General features: G+C 34.0%; 1 protein-coding gene across 1 annotated transcript in view; it reads left to right on the forward strand.

Annotated features, from left to right (window-relative positions):
• Nucleotides 1-20,349, forward strand: part of LOC311207137 (uncharacterized protein C10orf67, mitochondrial) — a gene marked incomplete at both ends in the record, with an annotated part of 39,154 nt that extends 18,805 nt beyond the window's left edge. Inside the window, 5 exons of the mRNA XM_084283037.1 lie at nucleotides 424-489; nucleotides 12,247-12,344; nucleotides 12,435-12,494; nucleotides 17,342-17,429; nucleotides 20,257-20,349. Of these exons, the coding sequence (XP_084139163.1) occupies nucleotides 424-489; nucleotides 12,247-12,344; nucleotides 12,435-12,494; nucleotides 17,342-17,429; nucleotides 20,257-20,349 (405 nt within the window). The remainder of the gene's footprint in view (nucleotides 1-423; nucleotides 490-12,246; nucleotides 12,345-12,434; nucleotides 12,495-17,341; nucleotides 17,430-20,256) is intronic.
• Between the last annotated feature and the right edge of the window lie 3,026 nt (nucleotides 20,350-23,375).

The raw sequence follows: 23,375 nt of genomic DNA on the forward strand, positions 1-23,375 counted from the left end.
ATTCACTGCAGGTTATACAGAATTCTGCTTATCTTTACACAAATGTGTAACAGAAGGATTGCCACTGCCACTGCTGTATGACTGTAACAGGTTTCCACAACTCACTGACAGCCATATTTCTGAGTGTAAGTCATTGAAGTCTGTTTCTAATGTTTTTGTCGTCTTCCTACCTCACATGACATCACACTTCATTTTGCTTACATCAAGAGAACTTTCTATGTGTGACTCATGGCATTATTAAATCCTACCATGAAAGTATCCAGCTGTAGTCCAGCTGCCTATCTGCGACCAGTTATAATATAAAAATGCTTGTCCACATGTAGTCTCCTGATCAGGGAGACTGTATCTAGAAAGAAGTTTTAGAGAATTATGCCTGTTTATAATAAGAAATCCAACACTAACTCTCATGTGTTTATATTTTAGTTGATTGAAATTCAAGAACAAATGAAGACAGAACTTGAAAATGGAAGACTCTTAGCTAACAATGTGGTAAGATATTTATGTATACAGTACTTTTGGTAAACCATCATTTACTGAAAATCTGATAAAACATGCAAAAACTTTTTAATACCCATAGATTATATATATATATATATATACAAATATATATAATATATGTATATAATACATATATATATTTCATATATATACATATATGTATACATACATATATTACATATACAACATATATATAATATATGTATATATCTATTATATGTATATAATAGATATATATTAGGTCAGGAAGTTGTTTTTCATGTTAAAAAAAAAAAACACACACACAGCAAAAATGTGTTAGAGTTTTATTTTGTGTAAATGGTGTAAAATTGGTATTTTGTGTAAATGGTTTGAGAAGAACAGATAAACAACACTACTAGAACTATATTGTAAAAAAAGAACACTAATATTTTTTTAGGAAGGCTTGAAAAATATTTAAATGCAACATTATTTAGAAAGATTTGCTGCTGCTGTTAACAAATGTTGTAAACAAAGATACAGAGTTTTGTCTTAAAATATTTTTGTATTCTGCATTAGTCTCATAAGAACACAGCCTTTTATTTTCTTTTTACATGATTCAGGAACTTTCCAGACGGCTGGTCCTTTATTTTACCATTTGACTTTTTTTTTTTCCTAGCCTGATTTCGTACTGGCTTTCACACTGATCACCACTAGTATGTCTTTGTTACAGTAAACTGACTGGGTTTATTATAATAAAAAATAAAACACAGCTTGACTTGCAATCTAAATGTGCTGGAAAAGAATATGATACTGTTTAGGAGAGAAAAGGTTGTGAATAGAAAATCAGTACCACTTCAGTTATTTAAACATTTGCTTTTCTGCAGCTTGTCAAACTTTGTGCCAAGTCATAGCTGCTTTACTTACTTTGTTTTGTTAATCTCAGCACCATGTGTCTTGGGCTTTTTTAGTAGGGGGGCCAATCCTGCAGACCTTACTCAATTTTCAGTTTCAGTGAGTCTGGGTAAGTTTTTTAGGACTGCATTTTTTAAAACTAGAGAAAAGCAAAATATAAAGTTATAGAATAGGTCTTTCAAATCAATTGATGAGGGTTAAAAAAAAAAAAAATAACTGCCTATTAAATACATTTTAATCAGCATCTTCATAATGCAAATACTTTATCATTCTCATGACACTTAAAGAAAATCTATTTTCTCCTGAGTATGTAAGTGGGATTCTGTTGGAATTAGGAAGTGATGAATGAAAGATTTTAAAAGCTGGCTGTCTACATTTAGTCTGTTAACTCAGACTATACACTCTGCTCATTCTAGGAAAGTCTTTTGGGATAGGAATGTGCCAGTAGAGAATGCTAGCTAAGTACTGCAGTCTGATTTGTGGACTTGTAAATCTGCATATTTATCAAAAGCAGTTGAAGGCATTGTTGTTAGATGGTATAACTGAGAATTGATTTGGCTTCATAGTACGTTTCAGAACTGATATGTAACATGAGAAGAACTCAGTTCTGGATCTCAAATCCTAGCTGAGGTACCTAGAAAAATCGTTTTAAGTGATTTTACTTGTGTTAAAAATAATTTTAAGTGAATTACACATTGAGTTGTGAAAGTTCTAGAAATCCTTATGGAATCTTTTACACTAAAGCTTAGATAGTCAGGTTTGATATGATCTTAATGTATGAAAAAATACAGAGATTAGAAAACTTTAATTAAATCATGACAAAAATCAGTACTCAAAATAAAATTATCTTGAAAAATGAAGATTGATTCTTAGATATTCAGTTCTGTTTATTTTCACCACAGAGGTAGTTCAAATTTTTACCTAGAAATGCTTCATCTAAGGGGATCTTGCTGAATGAACTGGGAAAACTTTTCTAGGTTAGAAATAGTCTGAGTTCAAAACAAACGAGCACATAGCCGTCCAACATTTGCAAAGGCTGTTGAGCAAGGTTTGGCCTCACTATTCCCTCTCTTCCTAATTCTCTCTGCAGTCAGGCACACCAAATATCTAGGACATACATTGTGTGCTGGTTCTAAGGTCCTGTGGTGTCCCAAAATAAATGTACAGAAAGCATGCATCATGGTCCCTTATGAAATGAGATGAAGATACCTTGACTACCCTGTAGTACCTCCTTGCATTTATTTAAAATGCAACTTTTTGTGGCCTTATCTTTCCATTGCATATTATCAAACAAATCATCATGAAATATAGCATTAATGAAGTAAGTTAGATAAGACAGAGCAGTATTAGGCACAGGGAATGTCAAATAACATGGAAATAAAGTGGAATTCTTATCCTCTGGGAATCAGCAAGGAAGGAGTAGACTCCGTGAGACCTTATACGCTTTGCTCATTGAGACTTCTTGTTGATACTCTGGGTGCATACAAATGTGGAAATGAAAGATGGACAAGCAAGAGAATAAAAACACTCTCAGAATCAATAGTGCTCAAGAGGAAGAGAAATGAGCACTGAGTGTAAAAAGTAATTTGTAAGTAAGGTTGAAATATATAAATCCTGAAAATATAAATCCCATGACATATGACTGGAATAAAGCATTTACACTCTCAGAAGATCTCTAAGTACTAGCAATTTTAAAAACAATTTCATGAAGATTATAATATAAATAAAATATTTCTTGTATTACCATGTAGTTCTGCATATTTTGACTTTATTACAATAAATTGAAATGCTAGAAAGTGATATAAAATGATATAAAATGATATTTCCTAATAGCTTGAACCTGAAAAATATAATAATGTTAGATGAACAATTACAAAACAGAATCAATAAAGAAGTACACAGATTTGAATCAATAGTAAAATCCTGGAATAAATCTTAAGGGAATCTTTTCCCCTCTTGCATGCTTTTAATGATTCTCTCAATATTTGTGGGGTTTGTTGTTTATAAACAATATTCCTGCTTTCCTCTCATTTGAGTAATACAAATTTATGATCAATGTTGCGCAGTAACACAGAAATTACTGGCTTTGTTACAACTCAGTGCAAGCCAAGAGTTGCTGTCACTTTCTGATGTTGTTAACAGTCCCAGTTCATATCCAACAGAGTTTTCGAAGAAAAAGTGTTTTTCTTTCCAATAATCAGATCCCCTATCTGTGAACTGAAAAATAGTTTTTCACTGTCATAGATCAAAGTGCTAACACAACTAACTTTGTATCTGCAAAGTCACTTGCCTTTTGAATATCCTATTTAAAGAATGCTTCTTGTTTTCTAATTTTAATATTTTTTATAAATTTCAAGGAAGAGTTGGTATTAGACTTTTTCCAGAAGTTTATGCATATAATTGTGTTCATATTTCCTGGTGGTTCATTTTAGCAGTGAAAGGAGAAGAGAGTTGACACTGAGACAAAAATGCAAGGTGTCCTGGGTGTGGCACAGAAAGAAGTATGCAATTACCTTTTTTTAAGTAAAATACAGATAGATTTTACTAGCTAATATTGCAGTGTTCTGCTTGCGTTATACCTCTACTTTATTTGTCTTAATCTAGTTTTTTTTCTACTGTTTTTTCTAAAATCTATATTTGTGTTTTAGCTGAATAAATAAATACTTCCATTACACTGTACTAGTAAGACTGTACTCTCACTACAACTTTACTCTTTTACATTTTTTTTTCCACTGTATCTAAATAACAACACTCCTAGACTTGGTCCTTATCTTCAACTCACTGTCCCTTTGAATTTAAATGTTCCTGGCTGTTCCTTGCATTTTAATCTAGACAGAGTGAACATGGCAGGGCATGATGTTTGACAGCTATAATTAGTCAGTAAGCCTAGCTCAAGGTTTGTCCACCTGATATCAGTTCAATTTTCAAGGTAAGAATCTGCTGGAAGAAATCCTTTTGTTATTGTTTTACCGCCTAAGTAGCTAAAAATACTGATCGCCATTTATAACACTAGGCCCCAAATCCTAGTGTTGTCCACAGGCAGCAGTGCTTTACCTAAAAATACAATGCCACGAAGCAGAGACAGAGAAGTGGGATGCTGTTTGACAAAATACCTACAAATTTCAAGACCAAAAGCAGCACAAAGTCTACCTTAAGTACATGCCATAGTATTGCAGAAAACCAATAGTTTACTGTACTGCACAGCACTGTAAGTTTTTAAAAGATAGTCCCTGTATTGAATAAACTTTTATTTCTTATTTTCTTAAGCTGAGAATCAAGTTTATCCACAAGAAAAACATTTCCTTTACTTCACCAAGATTTACTAAGTAGGATGTGATCCTGAAGGAAGTGTAGAAATAGAAGCAGAGTTTAAAATGCTGCTAGGGCATTTGGTCAAAGCTCTCACCTGAGTTACTAGCTAACAGAAAAATCCTTGGTAGGGCCTAAATGGTGCTGAGAGGCTCTTGAGAATCAGCTGAGATAACCTGTCACAAAGATCCTGGAGTTTATCCACATTTTTATACTTGTCGTGAGGTATGGTTGGTTATTGCAAATGTATGCATTTAATTCCTCCCAGTCTTCAAGCAACAATAGCATATGCATCCTATATACATATAGTATATGTATCTGTATCTGTATCTGTATCTGTATCTGTATCTGTATCTGTATCTGTATATGTATATGTATATCCTCCTGAATATATACATCTGAAAGAAGTCTGGCAAACATGAATAGATACGAGGTGTTCTTACTACATTGTAGCTGTCAGTACTGAAAGGCTGCTCAAAGATAATATGAAATCATTGAATTCTCTTGAGATGAAAGCAAAGATTGGGGAGAGTCTGCAAATAAAATACTCGTGACTACATAACTAATTTTTTTTAAATAGTTTTAAAGCTTAGTGTAGCTTTGAAAAGCCTATTGTCATCCACCATTCAAACACTTTAAAATATGCCCATGGTCAAATAAATGTATTAACTCCACAAAGCAGTTCATTCAGGGAATTAATTTGTCCTTTATGAGAATCTGTTTTCATTTGAAATGGCATGGGAGGGGATTCCTGTGGCCGTGGCCTCAATGATTTTATAAGAAATTTATATGTGTTTGTATTGCTGTTAATGTTAAAGGGGTTATTTTCCATTTATGATCTCCTTTTTCATGCTGAATGATCAAAAACACTTCTTTGGTTTATAGAGAGAAAGAGAGAGAAAGTGTGGTCTGCTTTATATAAGTTGTCCTCACTTTCCAAAGACAGCCTGTTCTTGTAAGTCCTCCTACTCACTTGCCAGATTTGGAATCCTTTAAGTATAAGAACATGTGAGAGTAATACAGAGAAATCTTTTAAAATGTTAATAGCATTTGAAGGTTTTCCTTTAAAACTTGTACTTTGCTCTTTTGTAAGAATGATTAGCACTTGTGAATCTATTTGAGTTAGTTGGTTGAACTATTTAAACCATCACTCTATTGTGAGCTTTATGAATGTGATCATAATCAAATAAAAATATAATTTATCATCTGTACGTAGTACCACATCCTGTCATTCACCAAAAGTGTGAGGCGAGTTGAACGGTTTGGATTTCTCTTTTGCTATGAGTTATATTGTATGTACATGTACTTCAGAAAAATAATCAGCTGGAAAATGTATGTATATTTGAAGACATTCTTTAACTTTTGCAGAATGTTTTTATATCAGAATAAACATAGAGAACCATTATAAGAACAAAGGATCTTTTAATGTTTTATTATCTCTAAAGTTAGATTGAATGCTTTTGAGTAAAGGATTATTGATATCTCTGATCTTCCTAAAAAATTAAATAATAGGAGAATGAATAAATAAATAAATAAATAAATAAATAAATAAATAAATAAATAAATAAATAGAACTCACGATGCTTAGAAGTTAATATCTAAATCAATGTGTTAATCAGCCTCACTTATTGAAGTTGGATTTCCTTCAACAGTTATTTGACATATCCTATTAATCAGAGTTAGATCTGGAAATCTGCAGCATGTGTTGAGAACAAGCCATATGTTGAGATTAACTGAACATCTAGATTAGTTGAAACTTGTGTAATATTTGAAAGTGATATTTGATTGTCTTAAACCAAAAAATGGTATGCCATTAATAATTATCTATTTGTTACTGAGTTACATCTCAAATGTTATAAGCAGAGAGGAATATACTTTACTGAAGAATTTACTTTCTATCCATATGTAGTGCATTCAGTATAATTTAAGTACTGCTTTGAAATTTACCCAGATCTCTACTTGTCCTAAAAATTTAATCATACAGTAAAATCTTCACAGGAACAACATGAAATTTTAATCTCAATAGCAATAACATAAAATTTCAACAGAAATTCAGCCTCTGTACTGTCTACAAAACATTTTTCATTTTAAGGACAATTTTCTTGTCAAGCAGGAGGAGATTTTTGTGCAAAACCCACCAGAAAAGATCCTTAGATACTATGAGAACGGTCTTGCTATATAATTGCCTCTCAGAAACGACACAGACTTTGACATGGCTTTAAGTGTTTTCAAGGTATAATCTACTGTTAATGAATAGAACAGTAAATGATATTGGTACGTTTCTGCTGTATAGGGTTTTTTAATTTTTTAAATGTGGGTTTGAAGGAGCACACAACAGTACAGTCAATAAAGCTAAATTACTATTCAATTACTATTAAATACACATATGGTGTTAGCTGATACTTTGCTCAGTGTTTGTATTGTAGCGGATTTGGTTGTGTAATTTTGTTTTGTAGGTAGCTCAGGGGACACCTGCATTTGCCTTAGAAATTTTTATGTATCTAAATGGGGATTGTATTTACAGAGGAAAATCCATTTTGTTATGAATGAAGATACTGAAAATAATAAGATATCTGCTTATCCTCAGTTTCAGTGGCAGCAGATGACTGCATACTGCACTGTTGACAACATAGAAGGTAGATACAAGAAGAAATAGTATTTAGTAGGAAAACAGACTAGAGATGGAAAAGTAGATCATACTTGCTAGTCCCATCAATGAGGTTTATCTTACCAAATATTTTTTCATTATTTTATCCATTTAGAGCAAATAATTCATATTCAAGTAATGTAATGGTGAGAAGGATATAATAGTAGAGTATAAAGACTGCCAAAGAGGATTGCCACAGTTCTCCGGAAATCTGTTTCATACCTTCATTACTTTTATTTTTAATTCCATTTCTTGGGTTCATACTGTTCCCTATCTTCCCTAAATTCATCCCTTAAACCATAGCATTTATTACAGACCAAATGGTTTTCTTCCTCAGTATTTATATTCTTCAAGGTTTACTCAATGTTATTGCAAAGTCTTACAATAGCATTATAATTATTAGAGTTGAAATCTGTTCTATTGATAGTGTTGAAGTTCATTCAAGTTTACCTTTTTTTTTTTTTTTTGAACTAAAAGGAATTAATTTTCCATAAGATCTTAACAGAAATTTATAAAACCATTTTGATGCCACTTGTACTGCAAACCGTGGAAGCTATAAGTACATCCAAAAAGAGGGCGGTAACCTTTGGCTAGTACATACATACATACAACTTCTAGATTTTTTTTAATTTTATTTTTTACAATGGCTGAAGTAATCGTAATTTCATAACTTATGCAAGAAGAAAGAAGATTCTTGAAATTCTCCAAAATAGAAGATTCCCAGGTCACTGTGTCTGATATTTAGAACACTCCTCTACATTTACACTAAGTAGAAAGTGAAAATCTGTCAAGCCCCCTGAGCAGGTCTATACACCCACTGCATCTTCATTCTCCGGCTGGGCCTTTGTGGCTGTTCAGTCAACAGTGTTCATGTTTAGAACCTTTCAGGCAATTAGGAGTCTTGCCCAGGGTGAAATACTTTCTGGTAATATGAATAGATTTTTGCTGTAAGTGGTATATGTTATATTTCAAACTTTCACCTTTTAAGATGAAAATGAGGTTGGAAGGAGACATTTTACCAAAATTGCCAAGTGCTCCTTCCTAGATGTATTTTTTCCTAATGAAGAAGTTGCATTTCTGGTGTCTGAAAGCTGAGTGACAGTGGATGGAAAGCATATTGAGCATGAAAAACTTTAGTTGTTAAATTCTGGCTATGCTTAATTTGCTAGAGATTAATTACGTATTTGATTACATACAGAAATATGTGAAATGTCTTCCCTGAAATGTGATTATTATCGTCATCATATTAATATGTTATATACTAACTCATGCTACAGAAGAGCAGATTTTCCCTACCAAAGTAAAATTTTGGAATTCTTGTTCAATAGGATTCATATTCTGATTTTCAGGAGGCAATGTTTAGGTCAAGTTCAGTTCTTTTACACTGCCTGAGGTAGTGAGGTGTTATAACCATGCTGAAACCATAGCTAATTAATTACTTCCTCTGCTAAATATATGGTTGGTTTTCATCTCTATTAACAGGTGTATCAGGTAGGCTTGATATATGTAATGAAGTCTGGTATTTTTGCCAGTTGTTCTATTCAGTTCCAAATAACATGCCATCGTAATCCCTATTACATAAAAACTTACATAAGTAAATAAATATATAGTTATGTGCTACAAATACTTCATTAATGACACAGAGAAAGGATTTCCTGTAGAACAGATGGCCCTTGTAGTGTTAACCAAACTGTTCATCTAAACCAGCATTGTCTGGACCCTAATGCCCTGAGGCAAGGGTCCGACCCAGTTGTGGAGAGGCACCATGCAATCATGACAGATGGCCATGTGTTGAGGCAGCCCAAAGACCATCCATATGTACCAAGGGTGGTTGTCGAGAGCTCAGGCTCACAGTGGAGATTAGTCAGTAGGCTTATGGGTCTCCTACTATGAGCAACATTAGTGTAAAACAACTGAAGGCACATGAGAACTTAAATCTAATAGAAGGAAGAAAGCAATATTTTCTCAGCCCTTCACCCATGTTTCATTGGGTAGATGAAAACGGAGCAGAAATTTGTGTCATTAGCTTCAGCCAGTCTGCAATGAGTAGAATGACTAACAATGAATACCTAAAATGATATGTTCCCAATTTTGAAAAGCAAAAATGAAAATTCACTAATATTCCAAGTGGTTGGAACATGCCTATCGTGTTTAGTGTTTCTTAGCTATTTTATAGATAAATCTGAATACAATTTTAACTAAGTCTTAGGTTTTAAAGCTGAAGGATAAGAAATATAGTTTAAATAGCAAGGACTTTTCTGATCAAGATATTTATTAAGACTCCTTCTGTGTTAGGAATATGGTTTGATCAGCTGGATATGCTCGTGATATGAAACTGGAGTCTCACCTTCAAAAGATGTTTTTTTATCCAGTTTGTGGTTGCTTTCCACATTTGCAGAAAGTTTTGCTCTTCTTTTCAGACAGGCAGAGCATAGTTTTGACAGATACATATGTTGACAGATTTCAGAGAGAGAAATTAAAAAAAAAAAAAAGTAGAATATCAAAACATAGTAGGGATTGAATTGATCTAATGAGAAATAGGTTTGCTATGAGGAAAATAAGAGAGCTGGAAAAATATGATGGAAAGGAATTCACACATTTTAAAATTGAACAGGTTGAAGCCTAAAAAGTAGCTGCTGTTAGCATTACTTTTAAAGTTTAATGTAAAATATTAAAGGAAGCACAGGTGCACCTCTCATTCATTTCTTTTTTGACTGCCATCCTGAACAGGAGTTCAGTGCCACTGCTTCCTCAGGGGACCATTCCTAGAGTTAGGAATCTTCAGATTAGGGAAAGTCATTAAATGTGGTCCCTTCTACCTTGACATGCCCCAGCAGTAAAGTGAGAGTATCAATAAGGGTTACAGGAGCCTATTTGCCTTACACTTCAAGCAGCTCTGATCTTTAAAAAGAATCAGAAGGAAAAAAAAAAAAAAAAAAAGGAGCTTGTGATTTAGAGCTGCTTTGTACAATGATTGCCTGGTTTGCTATTTTCTGTATAGTTACAATGGGCCTGTTTCTATTTTTACAAACTCTCCATTTACCCAGCTATATTGCCACTGAAATCCGGGATGTCACACCAGTGTAAAAACCATGTGAGAAAGGAGAATTTGATCATGTGATTGTTTTTGCAGTCATTTAGTAATAATTAATATTTACAATTAATTTAATTTGATTTTTTTCATAGTATATAGATAAAAATGGCTTTCCTTTATTTAAAAAGGCCTGATAACTCCGCAGTGCTATCTGTTCTTGAATTCTGGTGTTTACACCTTTGAACTGTCCACATAGCTACCAGCATGTGTATTTAAAAGAAAGTGGAATGTATCTGCAGCTGAAAAAACAAAATGATGACTTGATCTGGGTTGGATTAATACAAAGCAATACTGAAAGCTTGAAATTTCTGTTCAAGCAGACAGGAGTATAATGTATTTGATTTACCAGATCCATGTCCAGTGTGCCTGTATGGAGAACCCTGGAAATATAACAGGGATGAAATGTCTCTCTTGGAGGATGGAAAATGTATTTGTGTGAGGTTTGAAGAAGCAGTAGGGGGGTTGGAATTAGATAATCTGTAAGGTTCCCTTCCAACCCAAACCATTCTATGAATCACTTAGGTTGGAAAAGACCTTCAAGCTCATTGAGTCCAACCATAGCCTCACCTACTGAGTCCCATAACCAAACCATTTCCCTTAGTGCCATTCCCCCAAGTCTCTTAAATACCTTCAGGGGTGGGGACTCCCCCACTTCCCTGTGCAATGCTTTACCTCCCTTTCTATGAAGAAATTCTTCCCAATATCCAATCTAAACCTCCCCTGGTGCAACTTGAGACTGTTTCTTTGTGTCCTGTTGCTTCTTACCTGAAAAAAAGAGACCAACATCTTCCTTTCTTCAATCTCCTTTCAGGTAGTTGCAGAGAGTGATGAGGTCTCCCCTCAACCTCCTTTACAAATACCTTACAAAACAAAATAATTAACTTACTGACAAGATGATCTTTTAATTATTACAAGCTAATATGGTTGTTTATATATTATTTATTTTTACATCTATGTATATACACACTGACCCTTTTTAAAGTCTATGGATGTCACAGAACTACTGCTTCTTTTACCTTTTAGTGTTAAAGTATGAGTAGACATTTATGTAGCAGCTTTATACCAGGACCTCACAGAATTTCTCACAACATTTCTCTAAGGGAAATAGAAATCAGCATCCCAGAAAGGAGAGTAAAGATCCAAGGTCACACAGACTGTGCCTAAGCTGAGTGATGGGGGTGCTCTATTGGCACCTGCATAAATATTTCCATCCAATCACCCAGACTGGAAATTGACCATAGCTTCCTTCTAAGTCCATGCACCTGGTTTTTCCTTGCTCTTACCCTTGATGTGGCACTGAATTGAGTCGGAACATCCACACAACACCAAAGATTAGGAATTATTCCTGGGCCCAGAATAGACACAATCATGAAAATCAGGGTTAGGTCTAAGAATCAAGAGTTCAATTCTTCGTTCTAATTTCTTGACTGTGTATTTTCCACAGGCTGCTGGTTTTGCAATGGAAAATTTGTAGTGATAGGTCTTGAATACTCCTCCATTTAAGGCAACGGTAATTTTACCACTGATAGCAGTTAAGATGAGGTTCAGACACATAAATGGAGGACAAGATTGCATTTATATACCCACAGTGCTGTTACAGTTGCCAAAGTATTGCTTGTCACAACCCTTAGAAACAAATGGAAAAATGAGCTGACTGCTGGCTTAGGTTATAAGACCTTTCATTTTTTTAGCAGAGTGCTGGAAATAACAAACAGCCCAAAATAGGAAAACTTGTCCCAAGAACAGCACTACATATGAACAAAACTTTGTATTTGTTTTTTGCAAAGTTAACTAAGAAAATAAACAGTGTTTTACTTACATTTAGATAACATGTGTAGCAGCTGAGCAGCAAGCTGCTGAAAAGACCCTGACTGCAGAAAATGAGAAACTGAAGAAAGGTCAAGAAAGGCAAACCACAGCAAGGTAGTAGCCAAAATTTTTAAGATATGCTTTGAAGACATTTAAGAAGCCCCTACATTTAACTACTTCTTTTTATACTTTCTTCTATCTTAGAAAGGAAGCTGAGCAATGTAATAAGATATGGAAGAAGAAATTCCAGACTCTACAAAACAGGTTTAGTATTATAACTTCATTGATGACATTTATAAAATATTTATGGCCTATAGATTTTGCAAATTATATTAATGAAAATTAAAGTAGTTGAATACATTGTTCAGTTGCCTCATCATTAGCATCTGAGGATATAATAGGTAAATTTAAAATTTGAAAATAAATAAAAAGTGGAATAATTTTGTTCACCTGCTCGTAACAACCATAAACACTTCAGACAGGTAATTTTGTATGATTTTATACTCAATGTTTTTTAGAAACTGAAATAGTGTTCATGCTGTTAGACCACATATTTCTTTAAGGCCCTTCTCTGGCAGGCTTGAATGAGATTTTAAGCTGTTAATACTAAGGTTCATGACCCAATTTGTTTCTCTATGTCTTCTTTCCTAATGCTCCATTTTTCCAGCAAGCTTTTTCATCTCCCTTGTTTCATACTTTAGCACTTTCCGTCACTACCTTTTCTCTGTCCCAGAATCACAGTGCTTTCATCTGTTTTTTCATGCAGTTGCAGTTCTCTTTAAAACATACACTTTTACTTGGATAGTCTTCTCCTCTGCTCTGTCCAGCCTCTCTAGAATCTTCATCTTCCTTCTTTGCACTCTGAAGAATTTGGGCTGAAGCACGCTGATTTGTTGAAACCCACAAATTTTCTCATCGTCAAATGTAATGAACTTCCAGCCAGTGAACAATAAGGGTCCCATGGAGGTCTGCTCAGTGCTTCTGGGTCCCACAGCTCCAGCATAACTGCTCACAACATAGCCTTCTGATTTGCTATGAAGCTGTGACTGAGGTTGAAAACCTTGGAAAAGTTATGAATTAAATTCCTTAGCCTAAAGCTGGTTCTAATATAAATCCTGTTAATTGGAAAAGCCTTATGGTGCTCCTAGGGTAGGTAACACTTGAACAGCCAGATGTGCTACAGCTACATGTACATCTATACTGACAAAGAATTTTTAATGGTGCAGATGCCCACTTGGCCCTCCTTGGATCTTAGTTCCCACTCGGCATCAGTCTATGTCTATTGATTCACTCTTGCTTGAATTAAAGCAACCAGTTCCTCAAAATAAAACCCTAAAGCAGTTCTGGTGCTAGTTTGTTTCCTATAGGCAGTACAGATGAGATGGTGCTAGGTTTGGCTCACTCGGCACTGTGCAGTCCTCTGCTTCTATCTCTAGAATCCTTGAGTTTTCAAATACACCATCAGTTTTAAATAACATCAGGCTGCATCTCAGAATATGTAACATATGTGTTTGACACCATTTTCATAGACCATGGCATAGCTTAGTGCTATTTTAGGTAGAAAACTACAGATTACCTAAAATCCACAGTAATGTCTCATGGGACCAATATGGACCCATATGAATGTAACAAGTCCTCTCTGGAGGGCACTAGTACTGATCAGTGTGGTCAACAAGTTGTGTGGCATCTTTCTGGGCTATGATTTTCTCCAGCCAGAAAAATATTTGAGTAGTATGTATCCAATGAATGGGCACCCACTCAGGATCTTTAGTCTCTGAAGAAACAAACAGGATTTACTAGGACTGAACTCCACAGCACTTGGGGTGGAAAACCTCAGTAATCTCAGTTCCAGCAACGGGTTGTCAGAGCTTTCAGAGTCCCTACTGAGAACGCAGGAACTGGAGTCTGAAAGCTTTGGGATAAGATGTGGAAACTGCAGGGTTTGTAGCCAAAAGTAGTTTGTGTGTGTTGCCTAGTGTGGCAGAATATGAGAGCCCTAGCAGATGCTGGATGGCCTTAAGATGTTCTTGGTCATATCTTTGCTACTATTCTAGGGATGAATCAGGCAAACTTTAATTTCAATTTTAGAGAGTCCAGAAGGAATCTATCTGACCTTATAAACATTGTATTTATTCTTTCTGAGTTTTGTTTTTTTTGTTTGTTTGTTTGTTTGTTTTTTATCCAGAATTTCAAGTTTGTATCAAATTGAGCTGGACTGATACCATATTTTAGAATATAAAATTTTGCCTCCAACTGCACTTTCTACTATATGGACAGTTCTTTCGTAGTAGTTTTGGTTTGTTTGTTTATCTCCACAACACTGTACAAAGGCGTGAAAATACAGTAATACCTGTCCTACAAATAGTGAATAGTGAATAATGAAGGTACATGCATTGCACATCAAACTATTGTACTTTTTGCTCATGAAGTTTGATACAATACCCTTAAGGTCGGTGGAGAGTTTCTTGTTAATTATTCATTGAATTAGGCCCCAAGTTATCCTCTCATTTGAAAATTGTGAGAATACATTATGTTGATATAACGATAACATAATGAGAGTGTTATCAGTGTTCTTAATAATAATGCAAGTCTCTGTAGAAAAACAAATTTCTATTATTGTTATCTACTCAGGTCTATCTTAATGGGTATTTACTGTGTTACCTGAATAGGTAGGTGCTAGAGGATTTTTTAACAGAGACCATTAAAATTACTTGCTTAAATAAGAGGTGAATTTGTCATTTTATATATAGCTAATTGCTGTCATAGAAAGAGATTAATTCTGATAAAAAGTCAATTACTGGTGAGATATAAACAGTCTATAGGAACATCTTTATTTTTGCTTATTTTTTTCTGATGTTTTACTAAATAAATGCAAATTATCTTCTCATGAATTTAGATTTACATAGCCATAAATTACAATTTTATTATACTTATATTTTAAATTTTTAAATAAAAAATATGTGAGCCCTCTTGTGGCCAGAATAACTTCTATGTGTTTTATGAATATCATCAATGCCAGTGCACCCTGATGCATGAAGAATTTCTAGAGAACACTGAATGTAAATATGTTTAATTGGTCTTTTTAATGTCAGTTCTCTTTCATTTTTCTTAACAATTATATCCATTTAAGTTTTCCTTTACTTCTTTCAAGTATACTACTTGTAGCTGAAATGCCCATGAAGTTCTGCTTTTTTAACCAGACACAAACACGGCACAGAACTCCAGACTTATTTATATCTTTATGCATTCTGGTATAGTTGTTGTGAAAGGTACTAGTTAATGTAAAAATGTAGTAGTTTTTGTTGTTGTTGTTTTGATGATACAGGATTTTTTACTTTAAAATCTTTATAAATGTCAAAGATTTGAGTCATATAAGACCAAATATGACTATCATGTCAAGTCATCTTCTGGTTATTACTTAACTGAAGCTGAACTTTCTGTGGTTATTTTGAGACAGAAGAGACTGTATTTTGCTAGTTGCACTTTCAAGACATATACCAGGGAAAATAATCCAAACCATCCAAACTAAATACCGTTACTTAAGAGAAATTCTTATCAACCAATACTTTTTTTTTTTTTTTTTTTTTTTGAGGGGAGGGGGTTACCTTAATTAAAAAGGTTTGTTTCAGTAGTTTAATACCTTTCTTTGTAAAGAAAGAGGAAAAAAAATTACAGCTGTTCAAATTACCTCATGAGCTGGACCTTGAGAAATTAGGTAGCAATTTTCATTGATTAGATAAAGTATCAGTACTCTGTGGTTAAAGTTTTAGTAAATTTACAGACAGGAAAAGGACAGTAGTTTAAATTCAAAGTGTGCATTCTATCCCTCCATAGATTTTTCCACTGCATAGCTTCTGTTACTTTACACATACATTTAATTTAATATACTTAATGCAATATATTAATGGCATTTTAATGTGTCCCATGGATTGCTGAACACTTATGGGTTATTTGTTCTAATTTTACTTATCAGTAGTGTTATTTCCCCTAAAGCCTGAAAAAGATACAAAAATAAATTTTCTCTAACTGGTTATTTTGAACTTGTGCTAGAGAGTATTGTTTACTATTACTTAACATACTTCTGTATCATGGTGTTTGTGGGTCTTGTATAACATTATTTATTTATGACAGCGTGTTAAAAAATGCAAACTATTGACATGTTATTTGTATTTTTCTGTTTTAATCTGTTGGTTTTTTTTCTGCTATTTTATGTTTAACGCAATCTTTTCAGTAGCATGAAAGCAGATTAAAAGAGTGTATTTGTCAATTCTTTCTCTGTCAAACTGTATGTTTTTTTCCTTAGAAAAGTTATATACATTCATACATCAAAAGAGATGCCATATTCATAAACATACTTAGTTTCTATCATTAAAATGCATTTTATCATTGCATCCTTAGTATAAAATATCAAGAGACTCTTTACAAAGAATCTGTGTAGAATGACCAGGTATGAAGATTTAATACTTGACACCCTATAGAAATCATATATACAGGATGTACACAAGAGTCTTAAACCATATGTCAAAGAAGAGCCAAAGGTTAGTGCATTTAGTAAAGAGAGTTAAAGTCAAACTTAACACTCATTATTAGTGAAATCAAACATCTCATTTTCAAAATCTGAGGGAATACAAAATTTTATTTGGGTACGGCAGTGGGTAGTAATTTGTAGATTGTTCGATTGCTTTACATAAGAGGAACTGAGCTTCAGGTTTTTTTTGATCAGTTGAAATTTATGAAATAGAAGTTGAACTTTAGGCTGTGCAAGATATGGACAGCTTTCTGATTCCAAAGTTATTTTAAATGGAAGCCTCTCCTAGGACAAGCCACTGCTTGTGAAAGTGCTCAGAAATTAAATTCAGATGATGAACAGTCATACAAGGTGGCTTGAGGCTATCCTCCATCTACATTTATTATATAACTGCTATCCTCCATTTATATTTAAGAGTCTCTTTTATTTCCAGCTCTGGAGTCAATATTAATCAAATTTCTACATCATTATAGTTATTTTGTTACTTTAAACGTTCAATTTTAATATGTTTTTAATTTTATGTATTGTAATTCTTAAGAATGACAACATAATATAAGTTCATTTAATGTTAAAATCTTTTCAGCCTGCATGCAATTAAGGATGAGATGTTTCTTAGACAGACCCTGCAACGCCAGTTAATAGCACTTAAATGTACATCTTTTGGTGAAACAGTAAGTAGAGACACAGCAACTTGGTTATTTTATTTAATGCTTGGTTTTTATCGCTAGTTGTTCTGACCTTTCTAATAAAACAAGACATAAAAGCTAGCCGATACTATAACGTCAAACATATTTGATAGTGAAAATGGTAAATCTAACAGGGGCTGATTGGCAAAGCTGGATACACTCAGCTGCCTGCAGTAGAATCTTGTGTGCATAATTTATGTGTACAAATAATATGTAAATTGTACCTTTACTGGAATACACCATTAGGTTAACATAACATCCATCTGCAGCATATGAATAAACCATAATGTCAATTTTATTCAGTTTGTGAATTCAGACTAGGACTGTAGCCCCTTGTATCCACCTGATAGCAGGTAGAATGATCAGGAACTGTCAGGTTTGGTGTATTTCTTGTCCTGCAGGCACTCTCACTGGAAGTCTTAACGCAGTTAAGAGCTATCCACCTTCCTCTTATGCAAGTGATACAACACCTGAGAGTGAAATTTTCATCCTGCATTAAACTTCCAGGGAAGTCTGATAGGGGGAAGATATATTTCAGAATTTCATTTCAGAAAGATCTTCAGTCTTTGGATGGACCTGGGTTGGGACAATTTCATATTGTTTCTAACTCAGGTCAGATTGTCTTCTTGCAAGCTAGAGATAGCTAGAGACACTGGCCTTGGAGGGATTTAAGAAAAGGATTTGGGTAAAACAGAAATAATGTCAGTTGGTCTTAAACAGTATCATATTTATTTCCTTCATACGGAGTCATATGAGTTTTGTCCCCTTTTGTGCTGTTCTGACTGCATAATAAGAATTTCAGGGAGAATAAAGATGAATTGAACTTGTCAAATTGAAAATGTTTTGAGTTTATCATCTCTAACATAATGAATGTTCAAATAAAATTCTAGGTTAAAATATTATTTTCCATTGATATCCTCCTGATAAATGAAATATATCAAATATATCAAGCTAAAACATACTCCTCTGATTTGGGAAGGATTATACACTGATTGCAATTCCATATTCAATACGAGTCAAAAAAATGCATCCTTTTCAAAATCTTTTATTAATATTGGTTTCTTACTTACCACTTATATGTCTTAAGCTACACTGTTTAGAAATGTGTTTAGTATATGAATGGCATGTTACTTACAGATGGTTTGCCCTGTTTGTATTGAAAATGATACAAAAGATATGAATGGATCCAAAGCTGGCTTATGTTTACCTTCAACTTTGGTATGTAAGTATTTTTTTTCTAAACATAAATGCATTTAAATATGTTCTGAAGTAAATAGTGACAGCATTTTTGACAATTTTGTGCATAAGATAAGACTCCTATATATCCAAGAGTCAACATTTATCTTTACACAATGGAAGATAGTTTCAGAGGGAGTTTCTTAATGTCATACAATGACTTGCTGCAGAGATAGATATATGCAATTTCCTGTTTTTCTACAATATGAATTGTGATTAGTTAAATGAATTTTATATGATTGTAATATTTAACGTATTCAAGTCTTCTGTTTTTTTGTCAAATGCATGCAATAACAAATATTTGTGTAAAGCAAGACATATTTAGTTTTAAACCAATTTAATTTTAAAAAATAAATAAATCTTTGTGTTTGCAATATGAACATGAACTGAATTAACATTGCCCTACTGAGTAGCAAGAACAATATAAGCCTAATTCATCTAATACTAAAATAAATGGAGAGACCACAGTGATGTAAATGAGAAATGAATGGGATTCTAAAGTAGTGAAGAGTACAGTTGTCCAACCCATAATGGTTTATCTGGTCTTGCTTCTTTTTAAGCCTAATATGTCAATCTCAGTGGGTGGATTATCAGATTACTTCAGGGGAGGGAGAATTATGCACCTAATTTGTGAGCACAGATATAATCTTTATGAGAAATATATGTCTCTCAACTGGGATTATTGTTCAAAATTCTGACATCGAACACAATGTGAACATAAAGGTCTAAGTACAGAATATGGGAGAATAAGATATTTTTCAGACTGCTATTGGTAATTAAGAAAAAGATACCAAGGTTACAAAAATAGTCCAAGCTTTCCATTTCAACTATCAATTCACATAAAGTCAATAAAGAACAATTTTGAGTGAAAAGCATCCTGAAATGTCTCTTTTCCATTCTCTAAACAAGTCTCTGCAGCAGGAAAATATATTGTCAATTCTTCAAAAAAGTTAAAAGATTTTAAAAGAATATTACTTTTCATAAAAATAAAAATGATTAGAATTATGGATAATAATAGTCAACATAAGATAACAGTGAGTCAATATTTCTAACGGCAGTCAAATTCACTGTATCCATGATTACATGACCTTCACTAAATTACTGAACTGACCTGACTAAAACTAGTTTCTTAAGGTCATAGAAATGTGCCTTATTCATGTCCTAAGAAATTGCTGGTCAGATTTTTACATAAATAGATACATACAGAGAGAATTTCTGTAAATATGCATGCAAATATTCAATTACTCATACTCACCTTTTAGCTTAGTGCTAAAAAGGCATGTATGAAGCAATTCCAGTTCTTAAAACTCAGTGGAAATACCTTTCAGTTTTGCTCTTCTTTTTTTTTTTTTTTTTTTTTTTTTTACAAGAACTCATTAGTAAGCTAAGCATCAGAAATGTGCACGTCTCTTTTCTGTAGTCTATAGTATTCTAGTGTTTCTTTGTTTTAAGGATAGTTTTAATTGTGTTTATTTTTAAAGGATTTTAGATGAACTTGACTAAATAACTAGACAGCCAAGTTACAGTAAAACAGAAGCTTCTACTCATCCTTAATAAGAAAACTTTTCTTCTCTAGTCCCCAGTGTATTCCCAGTCTATTAAAGAGCAGGAAGAAGACAAAGATCAATTTTCTAGACTTCCAAACGCAACAAAAGTGGACGTAGTTTGATGATGGTGAGTGTCAAATTTTTGATGCATCATAACCTACCCTGCAGTTTAAGTATTAATTTCTGTTTTTATATACTTATACATGATCGTATTTTCCAGATATCTTTTTCTTGTAAAACTTCACGAATTCAATGTATTGTCATCTCTTCCCATGAGAAAACAGATTAGGCAGATATAAACAGATAGGCAGTTTAATAGTTACTTTTGTGGCAAGCTCTGGATGTTGTCTTTCATATTTGGAAAATGCCTCTGCCAGAGGAGTCACTTCTTGTGAAGGATGATTTTGTGTGCCTGACTGAGGTTTTCAGGCTGGTTTTTCTTTCCCTCCTTTTCTCCTTTTTTTTTTTTTTTTTCCTTTTCCCTTTTTCTCTCAAAAATATGACAGATCATCTGTGCGAAAGGACTTCTGAACTGCCTTCTTCCTTTCCTCCTTTCCTCAGCCTTGGATACGTACAGAAGACTTCTGGTCTGTGAGACTGGTCCGGAGAGTTTCTTGGTTGGCTGTCGGCTTCTTTCTGCCACCACTACTACAATAATTTTCACATTTTTTCACAGGTGATGAACAGAGGAAGACCAGAGCCTGTGATGGTCCAAGTGTAGCCTCTGAATCATCCCATATGGAGGAGCCAGATATTATTTTAGAAGTCTGCAATATTCTGGTTAACAAAGTCTCAGTGGAAGAGAGAAGCCATGGGGCATAGCAAAACATAATGTAATTGCATCTCAGCATGATCAAGAACCCATGGGCAACCTTCTCAATTCTCCTTTAACAAACCAGAGACATGTTTCAGTTTGCAGAATAGTAATATGGACTTATTTTAATTCTTCAGACCTATTGCTCGTACTGAATATTGGCTGAATGAAGAAAAAAATGTGTTGGTTTTTTTTTAAAGATACTGAAAGGTGATAAGCTGAATTGTGACTGTTTAGATAGAAAGAAACTGCTTTTTCAGCCACGAGGTTATCGATTTTTTGCTAGTGGTTTGAAAGAGTTGTTGCTATCTTCAGAGGGACAACATGGAGCACAAAGGAAAAGACTGAGACTGAGAATGTTCTTATTTCTGAAATACTTCAGCAATTAACTTTTCCTTAACAAGACCGGCTTGTCTGCTCATTCTGTTATGATGTTCAGTAGTTATGATATTTGAAGCTATTTATACCACACATGGATATTTGTAAATGCCTGCTCTAAGCTATGTGAGACTTCCTACATACCAAGGTCAAAAGCCGAGCCCAGGTTATTTTTGGAACTTGTTGGAGCACACAAGGTGACTGACTGGGGTAGAGGACAGACTGATCCCACTGTGCATAGGACCTATCTCCATCATGACAGCAGCCTAGAGCATAGGACGCTAGTGTGCCTTGCTCTGACTTCTTAGCTTTAAGAAACATACTGTTTTTCACTGATTAGCAGTGGGAAATGTTCCTGTAGTCTGAATTCTTTCACTGGAAAATGCTTCTCATGTCTGAGAAACTGAGTTTCTTCCTGGCATCCCAGGGACTGGTTTCCTTTGATGTTGTAATATGTTCTGGTTTCAGCACTTTTAAAACATAATAATAACAATAAAAACAATAATAATATACATTAGTAAGCTAAGCAAGAATATTCATAGCAGCATCAATTATACTGAAAGGAAAATATTCCCTAAACTGATACTTGAAAATGATAGGAACATAGTTGAAATGATTTCTTGAATTCAGCTATGAGAAGGAAAATATTGAAAACTGACCCAACAAAAAGATTTTTCTGACACAGAGATAGTGATGTTTTGTCTTCGGCATGCAGGTTGATATCTTTCTCAGGGATAGTTGATGAGATTGTAAAATGTAACATTTGCATGCATTATTGAAACTCTACAAAAATAATTGCTCTAATTACCAATGCTCTATAAAGTCATTCTAGTTATGAAGTCGTACAGGTGGGTGATGTCTGCATTGCAAGTTCTCCTTAATGAGGGTATGGGATACTCTAAAGGAATCCTTGACATTTTGCATGACTCTTCTGCCCTGTAAGGTATCTTCTTGACAACTGATAAACTCTGTGCTGAATAGTCTGGTAACCAGCCTCTTCCATGCTTCCATATCCACATGAATTATTAGGTGTCTAGTCTGTTTGCTGTATGGATTTTCTTTTTGTCCTCTTGTCATGGCTGCTGCTGCTGGTGGAATGAACAAGACAAAAGAAGTATTAAGAAAATGAAATTTTTTTAAGAAAAAAACAGCACCCTGTGCCTTGACTCTTTTCAGCTTATAGTATTGACCTACGTAGCTTCAATTGCAAGATATGCTTGTAAAATAGCTTATCTTTCCTCTCTTTGGAGATTATTACCACAGAGTTCCTGTGAAGATGTTGAATATTCAGCTGTCACAGTGTGTACAGAGAGAAATCAAGGGATGTAAGTGGCTTCTTTACAGCATGACTCATTTCTACTTACATTACTGCTGTATATGGTGCTGCATATAGGAGGACAGTCCCAGAGTCCTTATTCAGTACTGACTGCATGAGCTTTCTCTGGATATATGGAATTTTAAGAGGGATTGGAGTCATAAACTATATGAATGTACCCATCAAAAGAAGAAAGTTGTCAAAAACTATTTGTCTTTGGTTGAGTTTCTTATATGTGCAACCTGCCCTGCTACCTCACCTTCTCAGTTACCTGAGGACTTTTCAAGGGAAAAAAAAAAAAAAAAAAAAAAAAAAAAAAAAAAAAAAAAAAAAAACGCTTTCCCCAAAGCTTAGGATAAGTGCAAGCCAAGGAAGAGGAAAGGCCTTCCCTGCATTCCCAGTCTTCAGTCCTGTCTTAAAGAACAACAGAAATAAATAAAAGCCAGTCAGAAAATAGAGGTTAAATTGAAATAAGCTTTTGAAATCATAAACATATTAGAAAGTCTGTCCATAACTGGGCAAGGGTTTAATTCCCCAATAATATAATTTGCTCAACGTGCTTCAAATCATCTGATCAGATGTTCAAAGAGTACATCTAGTAAGCTCCAAACTGAAAATATGAGGTTTGAGCTTTCCAAGGA

Source organism: Netta rufina, assembly GCF_964035555.1.
Source record: "Netta rufina genome assembly, chromosome: 2".
In the NCBI taxonomy this organism is placed as follows: Eukaryota; Metazoa; Chordata; class Aves; order Anseriformes; family Anatidae; genus Netta; species Netta rufina.